This window comes from Rissa tridactyla, chromosome 2, assembly GCF_028500815.1.
Source record: "Rissa tridactyla isolate bRisTri1 chromosome 2, bRisTri1.patW.cur.20221130, whole genome shotgun sequence".
Taxonomy (NCBI): Eukaryota; Metazoa; Chordata; class Aves; order Charadriiformes; family Laridae; genus Rissa; species Rissa tridactyla.
Genome location: NC_071467.1, coordinates 12886715 through 12908477, shown reverse-complemented (window position 1 = coordinate 12908477; position 21763 = coordinate 12886715). Strand labels below are relative to the sequence as shown.

Here is a 21763-nt window from a genome sequence, read left to right as displayed (position 1 = left end):
AATTCCAACCCAACTAGAATTTTTTTTCCTCTTTCGGGCACCCAGGAGCAAGTTCGTGCCCAAAGCTGTCAAGCTGACACCTGCAATGCGTTTGCTGCCACCTTGAACTCTTCCACCTTTCGTCAGGAGGTTCATTTGAACTTTGTTTCCTATTCTGTTCCAACACTGAAAAGTCCTGCAGTCGTCCTCCCTGCCTCACCCTACCCCCTCAGACACTGTGAAGACCACAGCAACATTCACTCGAGTCCGAGACGCTCATGTCATCTCTTGGCACACACTCCCAGGTCAGCTGTGCGATGCCGCTTCCCCTTAGAAGGAGGAGGAGGAAGTATTGCCAATCGCTTTTCCTCCTCTCATTTTTAGTCACTATTTCACAATTAGGCGCAACCCTCATGACACTTAGAAATAAAAATGTCCGATCATCAATTTTCTCTTCCTTCCACCTGCTATGTGCTTGATATGTTTACTCAACTATTTCAATTATGAGGTTTTCCTGTGCCTGTAGTAGTGATATTTGGGGTATTACTGGTATTTTTATAAGACGCGGGTGTACTAGTAATTAGCAGTTAAACACAAATTAATCTTTTACCTGTTATTAAGAAACACTGAGCAGTGCTGTTTAAACAGATAACATCCTGCTACCAAGAAAATGTGATTTAAAATGTATGCTAGTGAAAAGGATCTAATATGTTATTACAAAAAGGAAACAACGGAAACAATAAGCTCTGCAAAATACCGTTTTTTAAACAGAGACTGTGTTAAATATAATGCAGAATATCTGCGAGAATTTGCAGATATCAGAAAAGAAAAACGAGATAGGAATTTTAACTGTGACAGAGAAGATTTAGTAAGTTAAAAATAAATTCTTTGTCAATTGAGAGAAAATTGCTTGAACAACTCCGGCATCTGATACCAGTTCAAGGCTATTTGGATACTACGGGATTTTCCTTTTTGTCTTAGCTCAGTCTGTGTTAGAGACCACACAAACATTCCTCTGCTAGAAGCATTTGTTTTTTAAAGTTATTATTAGCCATGAAGATCTAAAGCAGATCTGTTCTCAGCTACATTCATAGCCCAGATGTGGATATTGTGAAGACTCTGCATGAAGAATCAAAGCCAAGATTCCAGAGTCCCGTACAAGAGGGCCCACAGGAGATGAAAAGAAGGCTGTCTTCAGCATTTCCATCCTACAAGCTATTTAAGGGACCATGACTTCATACTTGTTTGTTCCCAAGTAGCACAGATGTGCTCTATCAATTCATAGAGTTGGAAGACGATGTAGAACGAGTGTAAAGAAAAAAAAATAAAATCATTTTTGCACCCAAATTTGCAGCAGTACAAACATGGAACTGATAGAATCTGCTCTACCATCAGGGCAAAATATTTATTTACATAAATACTTACATTATATTTTGTCTGACCATCATGTCTGAAGAGATTCTGAAGCCAACAACAGCAAAAATCTATAGCTGGAAAACCAGTTATTTTGTCCATCTTCTCAGCTTGTCTAAACTGCAGGCACAAATGCTGTCCGAATTAGCAGCAAGCCTTTCTTTTGCCATACACGCTAGCTGCAAGATACTCATTTTGTTGAAGGCTTTTTGGTTTTATTTTTACATCAAGTACTGTCACTTTTAAACAATGCATCCTGTCTTCAGAAGTCTGAGAGAGAAAAACTTAAACAAAACCCAAGCAACCTCTGTAAGAGCGAAGATCCTAGTGGGTCCAGAAAATCCACTTGCCGTGCCATAACACAACTTTAAAGTGTGCCAAAGAGGGTGTAGTAAAATTCCTTTTTATGTTGCTGCAAGTCTGCAATACTTTCTCTCAATAACAGTTATGGGAAAATACTTTATAAACAACCACTAAGTTTCCCCTTCCTATGATTTTTCCTCTACCTACCCCATTTCCACCTCCCTTGCACACAGGAAAGTTACAATTGCCACCAACTGGAAAACATAAAACGTGCAAGCACAAAGATCAAAATGTGTGATGAAGTCAAGAATTCGCATTGGGATGTCCCTGAACACCAGGATGCTGCCCCAGAAGCCATCCTGATTCACTCGAGTCTTCTACAGAATATCACACAGCACCATGAAGTCACAAACAGAACAGCCAAAATTGAAGGGATACGTTCTCAATGCACTGCCCACATTCCAGCCAGTGGTACAAATTAGTAAGGGAGATTCCTTAATTACAAAGCGCCAAATTTAGCATTGCAACTTATTGTTAATCTCAAAGGGTCACAGACATTTTTATTCCAGCAGCTAAAAAAGTCCATCTTACACTTTAACGGCGTGTATATGACAGAGTACGATTCACAGCAGATAATGTTTAGGTTTTTTTAAAAAAAAAAATCGCCTCCACAAACGTGAACACCCCCTCCCATTTCTTTTTCCTCCCCCACTCTCCCACTTCCATTCAAATGAGGTTAGCTAAGAAAAACCCTATTCATAGGAATTAAGAGCTGAATATCCAATCCACTCTCGAAATGAACAAGTAGCCTCAGTCAGTGTCCGTGCCATAAACCTGCTCTGGAGGTTTATGAACAGGCCCCTGTATTTTTTAATTTGAATGAAACATGTCTGAGCTATTAGAGATGCCCGTACCAGTAAGACCTACTCGAAAACTGCACGACCTGTGTTTTGCATTACCTTAATCAAAATAAAACAGTTGCTTTTAAAAAAAGAAATTAAGATTCACAGATTAAAAGAAATCATGCTCCTGGACTAAATCCCTACATTTTCAGTTACTTCCGTGGTGTGTCTCAGAAATTAGAAGAGCTAGGGCTTCTCAAACTGCTATTCTGATGGTGCTATGAACAAAATCTCTTCTGCCGACATTCTTGTTCCAAGGCAAGCCCAGCCAGAGTGCTGAGCACGCAGACATTGTCTCAAAGGTCTCGCAATCAGAAAGTTCATTAAAAACACTGTTAATGATTAACCTCCAGTTTACTGACCTGCAATTGCATTATCACTCAGCTTCCATGCTCCTCATGCAGCTCTGAAGACGGTGTAGGCTCATCTTGTTTTCTGAACATTCAGCAGCTGTCAGGATCGGTGCCTTGACAAAGCTCAAAGCAAGGCAGAGGCATGGATCTAGCACTAACTCATCCTGCAGCGCATCCCTTTTGAAATAAAGCACTCAACCTCAATCCTGAGAAATAAACCTCTCTAGATTCATGCAATTCCATCTTCAGACAACCAGCAGGTAAGAAAAGCTTCTCCAACCACTAGGATGGCCGCTACGTACTGCTGAAGAGGTCCCGCATGCCAAAAGCGGCAAATTCTGCAGGAGAAGGATACTCTGAAGGTGACTATACTTTCTACTTGGCTCTGCAAACCTTGCTCATGGAGAAAGATGATGGTCCAACTGGCTAGCAAGTATGCTGGGATCCTCTACATTTTACATACTGTCTTGATCCACAACTTTTTCCTGCCTATCACAGTAATTAATCCAGCAGATCTACGAAGGCCCCATACCAGTCATTTCCACCAGCTAACTTGCAGGAGCGATACATCCTTTCAATGAAGCCTTAGAATAGCTCATTTCCAGTCCCCTTGCAGCAGGTGATGACAGGTCACACCACCTGCGGTATTATGACCCACTGTGACGGTACAGCATACGACACGTGAAGGTCACAGCCTGTTGTACACACTAACTGTACAGGTCACAGGAACTGGGTAGAAACCAGAGACCTAGCAGTTGAAGTTATCACTGCTTTAACGCCAAAAATACAATGCTTACCACTGAAAGACAGGCTCTAAAGTGAATAACTATCTGGGACTACTGAACGTGCAGTGCAGCACAAGAAAGTAGCCTTAAGATGTTATTTCAAATGTCATATAATAAAAATATTCCCTGCCAGTCTGGCCGTTGCGTAGCAGAACTAGCAAATCTGCAAGGTCTAAAGCTGTTTTCTCCAGATATAGTGGACACATCCAATTGAAGTGGTCTGGAGAGCAAGAAAAATTGCGTGTTACAAGCTGCTGGACATCTGTCGCCAAATGATCTGTTAATTCTTCTCAGTCTTCTTAAACAGAAAAATCTCTCACCCTCTATAAAAAGAAAAAACATCTAGCAGTAGTTCATCTAATTAAATGTAATTGAATAAAAAATTGCTCAAACTGTAAGACTACCCCATAAATATGTAAATTTCACCATTATAAGGAGACTAGTCAATCAACTCCATGAACGGATACTGAGATATTAACTTGTTTATATTAAGTGCCCATCACTTTTGTCCAGATAGTTGAAATTCCAATTTGCACATCCACAAAGTAGGATTTTTTTTTTTTGCAAGCTGAATACAGACCAGCACCTCCATTCTCTCCAATTAAAAAAAAAAAAAAAAAAAAAAGAAAGAAATTGCTCAACTTAACCAGCACATTTTCTCTCTAGAGGAGAATGACAAATACAGTCGGTAATGCATTGTGCTGTATTTCTGGTCTTCCAGCTGCTTAAAGCCTCTACTTCCAAAAGGAAGCGTCTCAAAAGTAGACAGCAGTGAACGTAACTTGCCCTATGCAAATGTCTCCAACTTTAAAAGAAAACGAGTTCCCTCGGTGCCTAGCTCCTTGTAGTGCAAATAAGGAGGAAAAGAGAGGAAAGACAGTACGCTCAGAGTCCCCCTCTCTATTATTTCCCAAGCTGTTTGGGAAAATAGCTGCTCAGGCTCTACATTTCAGAGCAGCCCGAATTACCCCAGCCGCAAGCAAAGGGCTTCTCTTCAGCCAAAGATCGTTCTTCAAAGCTCCTTCTGCTGATCCTCATGACCACTCCTGGAAACTATTATCTGTGCAATCCAAAGCACGGCTCCAAGTACATCTCTCTAGCCAGAACACATGCCTCTCAGTGTTATAAAGCACTCTGCACACAGTACGAGGGAATCCATGCAGCTCCAGGGCATTCTGTGAACAAGCAGACATGCTGCATACCAGACAGAAAAATTTAGTGGCATACGAGAACTAGGAACTTAAAATGCATACAGGACATCACTGACTTAATTATGGCAACCATCACAATTTTTTTTTCTTTTTTTAAATGCTTAAGGTCACTTACCCTACTTACTTAGCTTTAAAATGTCAGAACACAGGCACAAAAATGTGTACGAACCACATAAATAAGCAAAGCAGTACGTTTCTGCTTTTCTTCTCTTTGTACAATTTCACGCAAATAACACCTGCAACTTCTTTCTTCTGTTTCGCCACTTCTTCTAGACAGCAGGGGACAAACACGCTTAAAGCAACACAGGAAAAATTGAACACGCTGGGCAGGGCACCACCTACACTCATCCTTTAAACCTGATGCAGCTTCAACTCTTACACTGTCACAGATTTCTGGCTAAACAGCAAAGCAGCAGGAACTGGAGGAAAGCTATCTTCAGTTACTCACTGTTATTTTATATTCTTGCTCTCATTTCTAGGAAAGTGGACTGCGGAAAAAAAAAAAAAATAAATCACAAAGCATCACCACAGATGGCAGTTTGGCATCCTCCAGCCACCCTCACACCTGCAACTTCCACAGCCCCTGCTGCAGCTGTGCTTTTGGTCTCCTCTCCTCCCAGCGCAGACAAAAGCTGCAAAACACACAAGCGTTAAGTGACCCGCTACACCACCATCTATTTCATTAATGAAATAAGTCTGTAGGAAATGAAGATGCAAGGCTCCACTGTCGGCTTCTCTCCCACCGACACAACTCCGCTTGCCCCATAGGAAGAGGTAGTCTTCAGGCAGTTTGCTGTGGGGGTGGGTAGGGGTGGGTTATTTTTAAATCTTAGTCTAACAACAGAGGGAGGGAAAAAAAGAAAGCATACAAAATTGAGGAATTCTGACGAGAATTTGACAGTTACCAATACTGGCATGAACCACAGGAGCTCTGCGCTGTACAGGGGGTCATGAGACAGGACAACAACAGCGGATCTCTTCACTGCAGTTTTTGTTTAGACTCTTGCAGCTCACCACAGCGAAATGGGAGTTACCAGCTCACAACACATTACCTATTCCTGGCTATGGCCTGGCGCAGCTGTTTCCGTGAGCACCACGAGACTCGCGTGTTACAGAAGGTGGTACATACTCCTGCCCGCACCGAGATGTCGCAAGACAGTCCCTCCCCTGTCTGTAATTTTTATGCAAAATCCACAGATGATAGACACCACCAAACCCAATGTCTGTATTTCCTTCAGGACTCGAGTCAAGGAAGGCAATCCAAGCAAGACTTCTTGTGGGTACTAGTTTGGTTAAATATAAATATTTTTTTTTTTTTTTACATATATTTTTGTACAAAGAAGATGCAGCTGGAGCCTTTTCCAGCACATCTGCGACTCCGCAGCTGCTGCCCGTTCCCACGCCTCGCTGCTGGCGGGCTGCAGCCACGGCTGCGTCCAGCACGATGCCTGCAGTAGACTAAGCCCTGACCAATCCTCCAGAGATAATCAGGTTAGATGATCTAATGGTCCTTCTGCTCCTTAAAAAGAAAATTAGCTGTGAATCACTTCGATGCTTTGAAACCCTGGTACGGTTTCTCCTGCAGACTGAGACCAGCCACTGCAAGATGAAACTCCAATCAAAGCCAAGTTTTCCTTTTGTGGTCAGCAGCACATGGCTGCCGCCATACATATTTCAAACCCAAGGTGAAGCAGATGACCAGGGAAGAGGAGTGAAGCCAGACAGGCTGCTCTCTGTCTGTAAGACGCAGAGGCATTCAGTTGGCTAAGAAACAAAAGGTAAGGAGACAAGGAGCCTGAGGGGCTTCATGGCCGGATGCTTTCCATATGTAAACCCTAAAATGCTGGTCACCTGTCTGCCACCATTCATTCACTCGACCCTACTTATCAAAGCACAGTTCTCTCACCAACGGGGCAGAATTTGCCATCTTTGCCTCTTGGACAGGTAACCGGAGTGAATAATTCATCCTCTAACCATGTTTCACCCTACTACTTAAAAAATAAATAATCTGAATTATGCACTAGATGTCTATTAATAAGGATAACCCAAGAGACTTTTTTTTTTAAGCTTAGAAACTACTTTTTCTCCAAAATCTACCTTTCCAGTTGTCCATACTAAGGTGATTCACTGATATTTAAATCGTACGAGGCTGTCGCTGTTTAGCGCTCCCACAGAAACCTTCCCAAACAGATTTAATTAACTGGTAAGTTATAACTGGTATATTACATTACATACCCATCCAAACTAGAAATGCTGTTCCTCACGTTGCCTGCCAAAGCAGCTCTACTCCTACTCTTCCTCCAGCACAACTGAGTCTAAAAATAGCCTCATAAAAATATTAAAATGGTTTTCATCATAGCTTAAACTAGTGAGATGGCTTTGACAACTCTTCCCACAAAGCAAACTCCCTGTAGACCTCTTTTAAATATCCTAAAAAGAGCTGCAGCTCTACCTACAGAACTGAAGTCTAAAACAAGTTAACAGAAAACAAAAGAGGAGGCAAATTATTACAAGTGAAGTGTTCATTGCTGCATGGAAAGGTCTTTGTCCAAATATACTGCATTTAAGAAATCTTAATATCATGTAATTAAAACCTGAACTAATATGGCCAGGGAAGTGGAGCTTTAAAAACAAGGCTTTCAGGATTGTCTAGTTCGACATCTTCTTTACATGGCAGAAACGAGTTTGTCTGCCTTAATCCTTCCTGTACAACCACTGAGAGAGGTCCGTATGTATTAGGCGAAGAGCACCTGAGTGTTTTAGGGATCGAGAAAGAGTAACAGAATTGCAGCTAGGCCTAACCCCATCCAAACAATCAGGAATACTGCATCTTGTTCACCTCTTGTTATTACCAGTCCTCTTGCAAAACCAGGCTCTTCTCCAAGTTACATGTTTCTGAATCCTCCAGCTTAATGCAAATATGCTGAAAATGCTGCAGGAAATATGTAGTTCCACAGAAAGAAAGGAAAAAGCATGGAAACCCACAAAAATCGAAAACAAAAAACCACAGGTAAGCCTCTTTCCAATAAAAACAAGCACTGCCCTCTAGAAAGGAGAACTAACTGAACCAGACAGGGAAATCTAGACAGACTCACGACATACTGGAAAACAAGTTAACCCAGACTTTAAAAAAAAAAAAAAGAAAAAAAATTAGAGGAGACGAAGGTAAAATCTAGCTGCCTCCAAGATTCTGTGAGCAGGTATCCACCTGTTCGGCCCCACTGATGTTTTTTTGGGTAGTTCTGGGCATGCAAAGCAGCATCTGTAGGATCCTAAATAACATTATTGAAGAAATTAGGTGGCAGGAATTCCAGACCCAACATTTTTAATGTAACCACTCTGCAGGAGTTACATGGCACCTCATGATGCATCTCCAAAAGAACAGATAATTAAGTAACTTGCACAAACTTTGTAGAAATTAAGACCAGAAGAAATTCTCATTGCTATAAATAGGTCATACAAAACAGATACGTCTGGCAATGTTGGACACCCAAGTCTTGTGGTCAAACTACCAATTTACATCTCCATCCCAGGGGATGTTCAAACCTCTACAATCCAAGACTGTTCTTGGAAGTCTTTATTTTATTGTCCTTTAACTAGAACTAAATCTCCTTTTAAGCAGAAATCGTTGTGATTATGTAAATTATTGTTATCACATTGCTTGCTTTAAAAAACCCCAAAACTCCAAGTTATACTTGGAAATTATAAATTCTGTGTATCTACATACTGAAGCTATTGTTTGGGGCAAAACATGTCATGACAAGAAAGAGATAAAGGAAGAGACACATATTTGCCTTGTGTCCCTTCAGCCTTTTCTCTTTGTAACTGTTGGAAGCAGTGAATCAAAGGTAAAATGAACTGACTTGCCCCAGTTTGTTTCTGTGCAACTTAAAGCTGCATCATTAAAGTTTAATGTTTACTCCCATTGGTCATGAGAAGCTTTTTACATGCTGAATGCGTTTCATCTAAGAGACCTTTTCTCTTAAAGAAAGAGAGATAAGAAAGCTATTCATACATCCTTCAGATTCTGTGTAGACCTAGCGGGCACAAATTTTGAGTCCAGCTTCCTGAAAATAACTCAGAACCAAACCGGGACTAACTTGAAGTAAACTGAAGTTAAGCAAGAACTCAAAAACATAAGCCATTTTATCCATGACAATCACGACCTCAAAAACTGAGAATCTAGAGAGACCAAAATTCTGACCTTTTCCAACACATTAGGCAACAGTCAAAATAGTACAGTAGAGACAAGGAGCTTTGGAAAGGATACTGAATAGCTGTACTTTAGTCTTCATTAACCAACCTTATCACAGAGCACTGGAAAGACTTCTTGCCACTCTGGTCCAAAATCCAAAATCCCAAAAATATGAAATCCAAAATTCACGATGAGCAGATGGATGGTTGTATGCACTTTCGAAGGGATTAGTTTTTTTTTCTTGTGAGAAAACCCATTAACTCTAATACAAAGCCTTAACAAGAAAGCTTTATTCTAACAAGTACATTTGGCTTAAAATACTCACATCTGAACTTTAAGCTCAATTACACTGTGCATGAAGTCACCTCACGGTAGCATCTCAACTGCCTTCCTCACTGTCTTTATGGATGCAAACCAGAAGTCCAGCACTTCCACCCTAGTTAGGAACATCCACCAAGCTTTTTCTCCCACTCCCAATTTTGGAAGCCATGTTAAATTAGTAAGGTTGCCAACAAAGAAAATATATTGTGAAAAGCAAAGAGGGTCTCAAAACAGGCACTTCAGAGAGAATAGCTAAAACCCTTGTTAAAATACAGATTGAAAAACACGGAGTTTGTAGCTGCTACTTAGGCCAGCCTCAAGCTTACAATGAAAGATTAAAATCTCTTAGTCTAAATCAATTATCCAACCTGAATGCACATGGTGCACTTGAACCACACAGTCTGGAGAGGGCTTTGCATCACGGTACATCCTCAGCGACAGCACTCATTTCCCCAGCAGCAAGCTAAATTTCAGCTTAATAGCTCAAACATTCCCTTGACTATATTCATAACCGAGGCTCCTGCCTGCACAGTAGCTCCAGAAGAGCTACATGTGAACTCTTTACCTTTGAACCAAAGTCACTAACGCTCACACTGAGCTGCTATTCTCCATGCGACATAACCTAGATTTAAAATGAATACACATTCACAACAGCATCAAAAGGAAATGGGCTCTATTGGACTCCAGTGATTTTGCAGACTCGCAGAAAATGAACAAGCATTAACAACAGGGATAATCCATCACAATATGCACTTTAAGTATTTAGTAAATGGACTTTGGGTTTAATTTATTTATAACAACTCAATGTTCCAGACTTGCATCACTGTATTGTGTAAATAGAACGAATTCTTATCCTAAAACTTCATTGTAGCACTCTGCTTCATACCTGCTTGCAGGAAAGGGAGATTTTTTTACTTCTGCACAAGCATGCAGATGAAGATGATTTCTCAGGAACATCTGTCATCATATTCTTGAATGATAGCTTCCAATACTGCTTCTCAATCTGTTAATCTGGTCATATCTCAGTGTCAAATTATCTCAGATTATTCAAACGCATCATTCCTCTACTCTCTTGATGCAACCAGCTTAATCCAGTAATGATTTAAAAAAAAAAAAAATAATCACTGTAATATTTTTTACTATGGACTTGCATATGTAAACAGTGAATACAAAAGACGACCTCTCTGAACAGACTTATTTTTTAATATAAAAAGTCTCATTTCTTCATGAATACGTACCTGATCTCCCGTAAATATTCCCAGCACGACACACGCAACTCCTCTCTGTCCTCCTCCATTTCTTCCTCTCTACAGTCTCCTTGCTCAGCTCCTTCCAGCATCCCCAAATACCAAACAAATAAGGGGCTGCTCTTGGGGTGGCCAAGTCAAGGCTCCCCTTGAGCTGGCTGAGCAAATGGCACTCCTCACTTAACCAGGCGTGTGCACAAACACACGTGCATCGGACACACAACTTCACCCTCTCCTTGAAGATGCTTGACTTTTGGGGGAAGAGAGAGAGCTTGGGAGAGAAGCAGGGGGACCACATGCTCATACACACAGCCATGAAAAATGACCTTCAGTCACACGTAAAGACATCTTCACGCTTCAGACTATTTCATCAATGCCACAAGCTTATTTCATAGTTCAAGCTTGGCCTCAACACAATATGGGGTGGGGGGGGGTGGGAAGACCCAAACCATTGCTGCCTGCCTAGGTCCAATTTCTGTAGTTTGAGGACTTCTCTGGACAGAGACTACTGTTCTGCATTCCTTCCCCACCTCCACCACAGGATGCAAGGTTTACTTTGAAAGTGACCCTAAATGGAAGATTAAGTTTCATTTTCAAGCACCTGACCCCACTATACCTTTCTGGATTACTTGCAAACTGTGCAAAGCAGGCTTTCCATATTGCCTGTCACCCTGAAAGCCTCCAATCTACAAGCCAAATGTCAACCCCCTCCAACCCCTTCCCAGCTTATCCCTGCAAAACAAATAAATTTAGTAGGTCTGCCTGGGCCTAAGTGAGGGCAGAAGATGGCCCTGCAGATGAAACTGCATTAACAGCGCTATTAATCATGCCCAGCACAACAAACACCAGCTCTGCTTCAAAACAGAACAGTGGCAACAGCAATGGCTGTTACCCTTGGGAGAAAACGGAGCCAGTTCCTAGGTTTGTGTTTCACTCCGGGGTGGGCTGAAGTGACTCCAGAACAAACACTCATCGGTGTATTCTTCGGTGTTTCCATTCAGCAGCCCTCCCCCTCAGGAAAAAAAAAAAAAACACAATAAAATAATATAAAATAGAGAGAAAAAAAAAAAAAGACGCACCCCCCACCTCACCTCCAACTCCCACATTTTGCAAAATGCCTATTTTTAGACCTCACCATACATGCCGAGGTGCACGCGCTACTACCGTAGCAATGGCAGCCACAACCCCCGACTTCTTGTTTGTCATCAATCAAATACTCGCAGAGGATTGCATCGAACTGCGAAATACGCTCAAATACAGCTCCGAAGCGAAGTCCCAGCCAGCTCCTTGATATTAGTTACTATAGAAACCAGTCCCTCGGCACAGGCGCTCACAGCAGGAAATCATGCAGATTTCAGTTTTACATAGTAATAAATGCTGCAGGAGAGGAGAATTTCACAACAATTGCAGGGGCTGATTGTACAAACCCAGACCTCTCCTACCCCGTGACACCACCACGCTGCAGATGAACGTGCTTCCCCTCCCCTCCCACCCACACAATTGCCACTGCCATTAGTTTTGAAGTGGTTTCGACAAAGCCCGCGTCGGGATGGCAGCTGCAAAGGTTGCAGCGTTTTCCAACGGCTTCATTAGATTAGAAAACACGCTCATTTTTGCACGCAAGCCACCCAGGTGAAAACAACAATAAAAGCAAGCAGTGCAAAGCAGCAGAAAGGTTTAAGTGTATGGAAGTACACAGAGTCCAAACATTTCACAGGAAATACTGTCAGGTCACAACCCAGAGCTCCTTTGGAAACAGCCCATCTTCCTTTCCATCTCCACCCTGTCCAAAAAAGCAACCCAAACGGAGGGCAGGTCACAGATTAATTTGTAGGAAAAACCATCGTAGAAAGCAAAAAGGCAAGAGGATGGTGCTGAGCCCTGAAGTGAAACAGCGAGGTAATTATATTATTTTAACTTTTCAGAAGTAGTTCTACAGGTCGGACTTCATCAGGTGTGGGAGTGGAAGAGGAAGACACACAGCACAATGCACTTCTTGTCCTAGGCAGATGCTAATTTTCTAGTGAAATTCAAGAACCAGCAGGGACTCTTCCCCACCTCTCTAAATGAACCCGTAAGCCTCAACAGCGCAAGTTTTGCTACCTCAACCAGGGAAGAAAAGACCAGGGAACTGCTGCACTGAAGAAAACTAACATGGAGGGGAGGAGGGACGGGGTGAACAGCTTGCACAGCAACAGGGACAAACATTCGTGCTGGCAACACCCGACAAATTGTCGAGCAAACAGAAGGACAGGAAAATGAAGGAAGGTGATCTATTTTTAAGCAAGACCTCATTATTACCATGAACATGCACGGCTTCCCTGGAAGCAGCAGGTATGCAAACATGAGGTGAATCGTATCACGAGTAAATCACCTGGCAGTAGGAACGCTAGTTTGCATGGACACACGCAGAGCAAACACACACAATCTACTGTCCTGACACCTCCCGAAACGCGTGGAGGAGCATCCTTCTGGGAGGCAGATTGCACTATGGAGAGCAAAAAAACCTGTTAGACAATGCAAGTGTCACTGGTGCTTCCGTTAATGACTTTTGTCAATGCTTTTGTTAATAATTAGACAGAGCTCCATTGTTCTGGACGCTCCATTCAACATTAGGCTGCTGGAGCTTGTAATTTCACTTTTTGTATACCTCTTATGTCAGTAGAAACAAACATATTTTCTGTCCAGCCAGGGTAGGAACAGACTTAGGTATTTGGAGAAGACATCCCAAATCAAAGCATGGATTTTTATGCCACAGCCTTCGCATAAATTGCCTTGCTGATACAAAAAAAATGCCCCAAGTGGCTCAAGGGACCTGTGGACTGGGGTGCAACGAGGCTGAGGTAACCGCCTGAACTCTGGTCAGGTCCACGCTCACCTCCCTAGGAGTCTGGTGAGTTTGCATGAGGCCAGTTGACAGCACCAACTTGATCCTTTCATCAACACATTATGTCTTCTTGGAAGCTGCCTCTGAGGCGACCAACAAGAGGACAACCGCTGAACCTGCATCTCAAGACATCCGTAAGGCATAAGGGATGAGGCAGCAGACGCACAGCAACTGCTCTGCTGCCTCCACGGTTCATCATGGGCAAGGCCCACGAGGCAAGAAGCACTACCTGACTTTATAGAAACCTAGCTTAGTCTCAACTCATTTTTTATTTCTCCTCCCACACCACCTCTCTTTCTGTCTCACGGCAAATACGTAAGGTACGAAATAAAATGCAACGGAAACAGATCTTCAGCTACCTTTGCTATCCAACTGGTGACAGATTAGAAAAACCCAACAACCTGCAACAACTCTCTTGTTGTGGTTACTATAGAATTGTTGCTGTGTGCCAACTAGCAATTTATCACATCAAAAGGCTGACTGAATTAGCCTGAAAGGGGATCTCCCACCACAGGAACATGTGCTACGCTGGGAAAATCAACCACCAACCAAAACCGCAGCCTCCATTTTCAAATCCACATCCCATTATCAAAAGGATGCTTTTGCATCTTTGCTTCTAACTTAATAAATTATCTGAATGAAATTCTCAGAGCCATTTATGATTTATCCTCATTATTTCCCAAACTGGATGTTTAAGACATTGAAAGTTTGGTTCCATTGCAAAGACTGAGAAAACTCTTTGTAGCTACAAAACCAGTACTTATTTACTGAAGTGTAGGTGCTCCGCGTGAAGATGTCCACAGAGATACGAAGTCATCATGGAGTTGGGAAGAACAATCAATCCACCCCAAGCCTGCAGAAAAATCAGGACCCGATATTCTATCCTGCTAAAAGCAGCACGGTTGTGTAAGGATGGGGAGAGGAAGAACTGCAAGATTGAGCATATGAAAAATTAACTCTCTGCTATTGCCCCTCCCCACACCCTCAAAGATTTCCAATTCAGATGACAGAGAGTAGATTTACATTCAGACACGAAAAAAAAAAAAAAAAAAAAAAAAAAAAAAACAAAAAAACAAAAAGAGGCCAGCCACTCCTATCTTGCCATACCTGCCCACTCCTTGGATGCAGTATTAAAGCAGCTTATTTGCTTCTTCCCCCCTCATCCTTTTTATTTTTCTCCTTCACAGAAGTTAGTCTTCCATTCAAATTTTCTGTTTCTGTTAGCATACACAATCACCTGGCAGCTTTACCTCTTTCCTAATAATACTTCAGTTTCTTAGCAAAGCACCTTAAGCTCAAAAAATTACTGGGTTGTAGGGCAAATACAAACTCTACTTACACATCTTATGCGTCGTATTGTGCACTGTACCAAGGGGTAGCTGACTATATAAGTTATTATAGCGATTATTTCTATCTGTTGCCCTGGAAATGTATCCTTAGGTAGGAGCATCAAAGCACCACAAATGTTGCCAACGACCCTGAGCTAAATTTCGTCTTGACCTCAAGGGAAAAAAACCCCACCAAAATAAATAAATAAAATATCTTTATGCTGCAGTGCATGCACTCACCCAAAAAAAGGCAATGGTAATGCTTTACCTGCAGAGCAGCCCTTTTAACCCCCTAAATGTAAAATCTAGTCAGTAATAACCAAACCACTTTTCTTGTGTTTGGGCACGTAAGATGTTCATCCCATTTTGACTGCTCCAGCCAAATGGGCTCACGTCAGCAGCAGAGTTCTCAGAGTGCCACGCTTATTGAAAGACACGGACCAACATTTGCTACTTGTCTCGAGAAAGACAGGAATATGGAAACAGTAAATAACATAGCACTGCCTGTTATATATGTGTTTTGTAGTTTCTGCACTTGTAAGCACCATTTCCAAGTCCCCCTTCTCAAAATGCAACAGATGTGTAATATGCATCCAGCTTCAAAATTATCTGCCAACGATTCTGAATTGGTCCTGTGTTTTGCATCATCTTCATGAAAGTATAATGGAAGACTGAATGGTTCATTTAAATAATTTTCTTCCTGATTATTTTATATTTGAAAATCCACAAAGAAAAAGCCTGGACTGTATTATTTTACTTCAAAGACTCCATGGGAGGAGTAAGTGCTTATTACAGAGTCTTATCTTAAGTGACAGGAAGCTCAAATAAAGGTTTCATTATTTGAGTATGAGCATCTAAAGTTAAAGAGGAATAAGAAAAACAAAAGAATGGGACAATGAGAACCCCTTTCCTCTTGTGCTCAGCTTTGTTTTCACTCTAAAATTATGCACAGATCATCATAGAATAGTTTGCGTTGGAAGGGACCTTTAAAAGCCAGATGGTCTAACCCCCCTACAATGAGCACGTCTTCAAATAGATCAGACTGCTCAGAGCCCCGTCCAACCTGACCTTGAATGTTTCCAGGGATGTAGAATCTATCACCTCTCTGGGCAACCTTTGCCAGTGTTTCCCCACTCTCACTGTAAAAAATTTCTTCCTTCTATCTAGTCTAATTCTACCTTCTTTTAGTTTAAAACCATCACCCCTTGTCCTATCACAACAGGCCCTGCTAAAAAATTTGTCCCCATCTTTCCTGTAGGTGCCCCTTAAGTATTGAAAGGCTGCAATAAGGTCTCCCCAGAGCCTTCTCTTCTCCAGGCCGAACCACCCCAACAACCTCAGCCTGTCCTCACAGGAGAGGGGCTACATCCCTTTGATTATTTTTGCGGCCCTACTCTGGACCCGCTCCAACAGGTCCATGTCTTCATCACAGCTCCCCAGTCCATAGGCAGGAGCACAGAAATTTATTTCCAAAGTGTTATACAGATTTTAGGTCTACTGCTATAAACTGTGGTGTCTTTCCCCTCCCCCATTTTTTTTTTTTAGGGGTGGGGGGGTGGGAAGAGCCACCTTTCAGGACTCTCCAGAACATTTTGCTGTGGTGACAAAGATTTATCCCTGGGGTCACACTGTGCCTTATTTGCAGCAAGTGAGACACTGGTTCAGAAGGCCCAAAGGCCCAAGCACACTTGCTTGGGAGATAAAAGATGCTAATTCCAGCACTGCAACACTATGTGCAGCTTGTCACCTTGGAAAACCACTTCAATACATATCATATCCTGGCTAAGGCAACGAAACACCCAGAGCAAGGACGACCTGGAGGTGTACTCACACAATACCTGGAGCAACACAGATGCAGAGCCTGCCTAGGAACACAGATCTGCAGCAAAGGTACCATTTTAAGCAGCTTTATTAAACATGAAGAGTAGTCACTGACTACTGCAGTACAAGAGCTACCCGAGGCAGACACTCTCACATATTAATCAGATTTAATTCTGTAAGTAAAAGCAGTAAACCGTATTTACATTTCTGCGTGCTGATAAAGTTTAATGGGGCCTGAAAAAAAGTAGAGACACTTTAATGGAGCACCTCTTCCACGCTGATATACGCTGCTCCTCAAACAGGTAACACTAAAATGGTTATGCTGGTTTTGGTACCCTGTCACTGCTGCATGCCACGCAGGCTTGGGCTGAGCTTTGCTTCCAGGTCTGCTCAGTGTCCCTTTGTAGCTGGCTGACCATCCACAGCTCTTCCCTCCCTGACCTCAGCCCCCCTCTGCCCACCAGGCACCCTCAACTGGAATTTCCTGCACCTCTTGTCAGTAGCTCTGCATTGCCTTAAAGTCCTCTCAGACATCTGTAAAATGAGAGAGATGGAAAATGTAAATAGCGCCAACCAGCCTGACAGATGTCAAAATTACCAAAGGCAGGGAAAACATACCTTTAGTAGCACTTGCCAAGTTGAAACGCGGCAACTTCAAACAGCATTACAATCCATGGAATCCAACTGGCCAGAGAAAGCTGTGCGATACACTCCAACGAATCTTGACGTGATTTAACCAATATGCTAATATCAAACACACCTTTGTATATGTAAAACCCTTCAATACAAATGAAAAACAAAAAGCCCACAAGAGTGGATTTTAGCTGCCTCGTTAACAATTTCACTTTGAAGATCAATTTTAGGCTTCAGGGTAAATCAAGGCTTTTAGATCATCTTTCCATAAATTTTAATTTACACCTGTGAAGATGCAGGTAGGCAAGATCGGGGCAGCTTTTTTTCCACGGAAGTCGCTGATGGCATATTAAGTAGATATAGAATGCATGTCTTCACGTTAAACTCCCTCATGAAACAAGGAGGATAGTTACTCTTCTCAACAACTCTTTCAAGTTCCTGAATTTTAGCGCTTATCTACAAAGGACATTCAAATGCAGCACGGGCAGAGGAATACTAGCATACAAAAACCAAAGCAATTTACACACATGCTGTTCAAACCCAACTTATAATATGCTTATATGAGATATATGTTTATATGTGGGATGTACAGTTCTTGCTTTCATAAGAGAATAAAATTTTAATGCATAAAATATTAGGTAAATAGCTATTAAATGAAATCAGACTTAAGTCTCTTTCATGCTTCAGTTAGAATTGATGCAGATATAAACATCAAAATTTCAGATATTGAAAGACTTAAGCCATACGAGAAAAACACAAACTAAAACTCACAAGCCCACCTCTCCCCAAAAGTAAACTTCACTGAGGTTTAAAGGTATCCTGATGTATCTATTTAATTTAATATTTTGTGAGTATTCTCTCTAATAATCATAGTGAGAAATAATAGCAGATTCCACCGCAGACCAACAAGTTCTGCCAGGCTGCATGCCAAACAGACGCAGCCTGAATAATACAAACTGCTAGATAGATGCATATGTCTTGTCAGAGCTCAAGAGGCAAAGACTTGAAGGAATTTTGTTTTTAAAAATCTCCGGTACCTGCAAAAAACAGTACAAGCTGCTACGCAGCCAGCATTATTAGAGAACTAGCAACGTAACTTGACAGAGTGCCCCATCCAAATGATGTTTTTCAGATGGTCAGACCCACAGAAATAAAACCTTTTGGCAATAGGTGCATCAGAACTACTTTCCTTGTGTTTTTCCTTGTCGGGCTGACATGAAAAAAACACTGAACTGAGGGAACTGAACTGAACTCAGGGGAAAAGAAAGACTAAACTTTGGGTTGATACATATCTAAACAGAGAGACAGCGAAGAAGGAAGAAAAAGCTGAAATGAGCTGGTCAGGAAATTAATCTGTGTATTGAGTCACCACAAAACAGCAGGTACTTCACGTTCAGGGCTTTTCCTACTTCAAAAGGTACAATGTGAGGAAAACACAGCAAAATACAGGTTATCTGACTCATCCAACCATAGGTTTCACCACAGGCAGAGCTCCAATTATGCCCTCTGTATGAGCTCCAAATAGGAATGTGAAGATAAACATCGTTACCGTTGCAGAAGTAAATGACATAGAAAGAAAGACACACCAAAAGGGAAAACCCAATGTTTGGGAACAGCGGTAATGACACACGAGGTAGATAAAGATATCAGCTGGAACAAGGACTGGAGTTGATGAAAATAAACTCTCGTACTTGAACATTTAGTGTCTGCAAAGGTAATCATCTCCTCTTGCGTGTGTGTAGACATGTACATCCATGTAAACACTTTTTCTTCTTCTTTCAAAGCAAATGCTGATGCAAACAGATTAAAGAGTAGCCAGAGAGTGCTTCTGCTGACTGATAAAATGCTTTCATCAGCTAGATCAGTGAGTCTTAAAAATAGCAGGCCACTTTCTGTAAAACTATAAGCAACCACACATAGAACACAGCTTCACAACACTGCAGTCGTCCTACAAGGCACTAACACTGTCCCTCCAAAACAAGCACCTTCGTCAATATTTTCATACACGGTCCCCAGAAGAAGCATTTAGCTCATGCAGTGATAAACCAGCCTTACGATTTAAAATACGCCAACCCTCCCCCTGCCTTTGTCATGCAAAGAGCTACACAAGTCTTACATACACTCAGAAGTTGAAAATGAACTGTGATGACTTTGGTTAACTGAGACCCCCCGAACAGTGTGAAGCAGGATTTTATAAATGGGATAAATAACAGGCAAAATTTCCCAAAGAATTGTTCCAAGTTAGATAACTCCTAAAAGGGAAAACTGTGAGCCCATTAAAATCCTCACATCAGAGAAGAAAAACACTAAGTTTGTTTGGTTTTGTTTTCTGAATATGGTTGCTTATACTAACAGCGAAATACATTTTTCTAAAACTGTGTCCCAGTAAGTCGTAGGGAATTTTGCCATCATCTTCAATGGGGCCAGGCTTTTATCCCTGTCCATAGCAAGCTAGAAGGATTTGTATTTGCTCAAGGACCAATGTGTAACCTCAGAGATGCTCCAAGGCAACTGACTACTTATATATATATATGTAAATACTCAAATGGGCATGAGTGGAAGTTGGGTTGGGAGGCAGATCAGAACCACCAACTAGCTTGGAATTTTGATTCTTTGCCCCGAACATCACTTTCTAAAAATAAAAACAAAATTCTCTTCCATCCTTTCAGTCAGGGAAGGCAGAAAGACAGAACAGAGGAGCTATACAAATTTGGCAGGCCCGTATTTACAGAGCTCCTTTTGTAAAGGATGTGTTCGAAGAGATAAGAGACAAGACACGATGCTTGTTGGACGGGGTCCAAATAACACAGCAGAAAGTGCAAAATACCCTTCAAAAACCCACACAAGCCATTTTTGTCAAAAAGTAGAAGAGTTTCAGTCGTTCTGGTATCTGAATGCAAGTTCTATAAGCCTGCCAGCACAGCCAGAAGAGAAGTCTCAAGGATTTTGTTAGCGTTTACTTTGTTTTCCCTTTGGGGGAGGGAAGATAAATAGAAGAGAGCATGCTCAAAGGAAAGACATGTTAGAAATCCAAGTCTCATCCTTAGTCTATTCCACTTTCTGGAGTGTTTATTATTTTACATGAATAGATTACCCATAATTTACAGAAGGTATGCACATAATGAGGAACTTCTTATCAGAACGTACATATTAGCTTTAAAAAGGAAAAACAAAATATTGTTCCCTCTTGCCATTCTGTGGTTTGATACTTGCTCCAGCAGCTGCTACTACTACTCCTGTTAGGCAGAAATTGAGGGAAATGGAAGTCTGGCTGCGCTAGCACGCTGCTAATGGAAACGCACACTCTTCACGTTAGCAGTATTACTTTTCTTATTCTCAGAGTCAAATGACAAGGACATATTAGGACTTTAAGAAAATGTTACAAAACCTCTAAGGTTAGGGGTGACCAAAAGCCACTCACTCAGCAGTGATGTATGCACTTTGGATTTGGTCTTCATCAACAGAGCCCAGGGACAGAGTGACCATGGGGAATGCCCTACTGCTGCAGGGACATCTGCACGCGATGCCTCGGTCACTGGGCATCCAACATCAGAGAGAAGCAGCAAGCAGCCTTTTGTTTCCTTCCAACTCAGCAGCCTGGAAAGACTGCCAGCTGCACTATTTTGGCCTCCATACTCACCAACAAGCTTAGACGGTTACCCAGAGAAGCCCACAGCCCAGGAAAATTAATTTTGACCAGTAACATCAGACTTAAAGAAGAGGAAGGACAAGCAAAGACATTCCTCAAGGTTACGAGTACAGGCTACTATCATCATTATATACAGACATCAAAGGCCACAGCATCAGCTGGTACCAGCCCAATCTTCAGCAACCCTATGCTTATTTATACCAGCTGAATATCAAGCCTTTTGCATTTACTTAAGGTACAGAAGCGTCAGTGAATACAGATTTCAGTAAATCTTGCTTTCTAAAATATTATTCATCAACATATAATTCAAATGGTAATTAAGAAGTGTTCACATGATTGATGACGCATTTAAATTACAGGTTTCCAGTGTTTTTTTCAGTAAAGAAAAGATTACTTCCTTTTTCACGTGTCGCTTTTTCGAAGTGCAAGTCCATCTAACAGATGTCTCACAGATTTGCTTGTCAATGTAACAAGTTAGACTTTTTTTTATTACAACAAATGGTATAAACCACACAGCATTCTGTTAAACTCAATATTGACACATCTGCTTACCACGTGTATTAGTAGCCATGTCAGCCACTTTCTGAAAGGCATCCAAAAAGGCAGCAGCTGCTACTACTGTAGTCCTGAAATGCATACAGATAACAAAACATTAGCAGTGTCTCATTGCTGCCTATTTAATTATTGCCAAAAACATTTAGGCTTGTAAAGAATACCACTGTGAACTTGCAGAGAC

The 21763-nt window shown here is 41.7% G+C and overlaps 1 protein-coding gene across 14 annotated transcripts in view; it reads right to left on the bottom strand.

Moving 5' to 3' along the window:
- The window catches only part of MTSS1 (MTSS I-BAR domain containing 1), a 128481-nt gene that overhangs the window by 87159 nt on the left and 19559 nt on the right, over nt 1–21763 (bottom strand). For all 14 annotated transcript variants that reach the window (XM_054189756.1, XM_054189755.1, XM_054189752.1 and 11 more), the window contains one exon: nt 21580–21653. In XM_054189756.1, coding sequence (XP_054045731.1) covers nt 21580–21653 — 74 coding nt within the window. The remainder of the gene's footprint in view (nt 1–21579; nt 21654–21763) is intronic.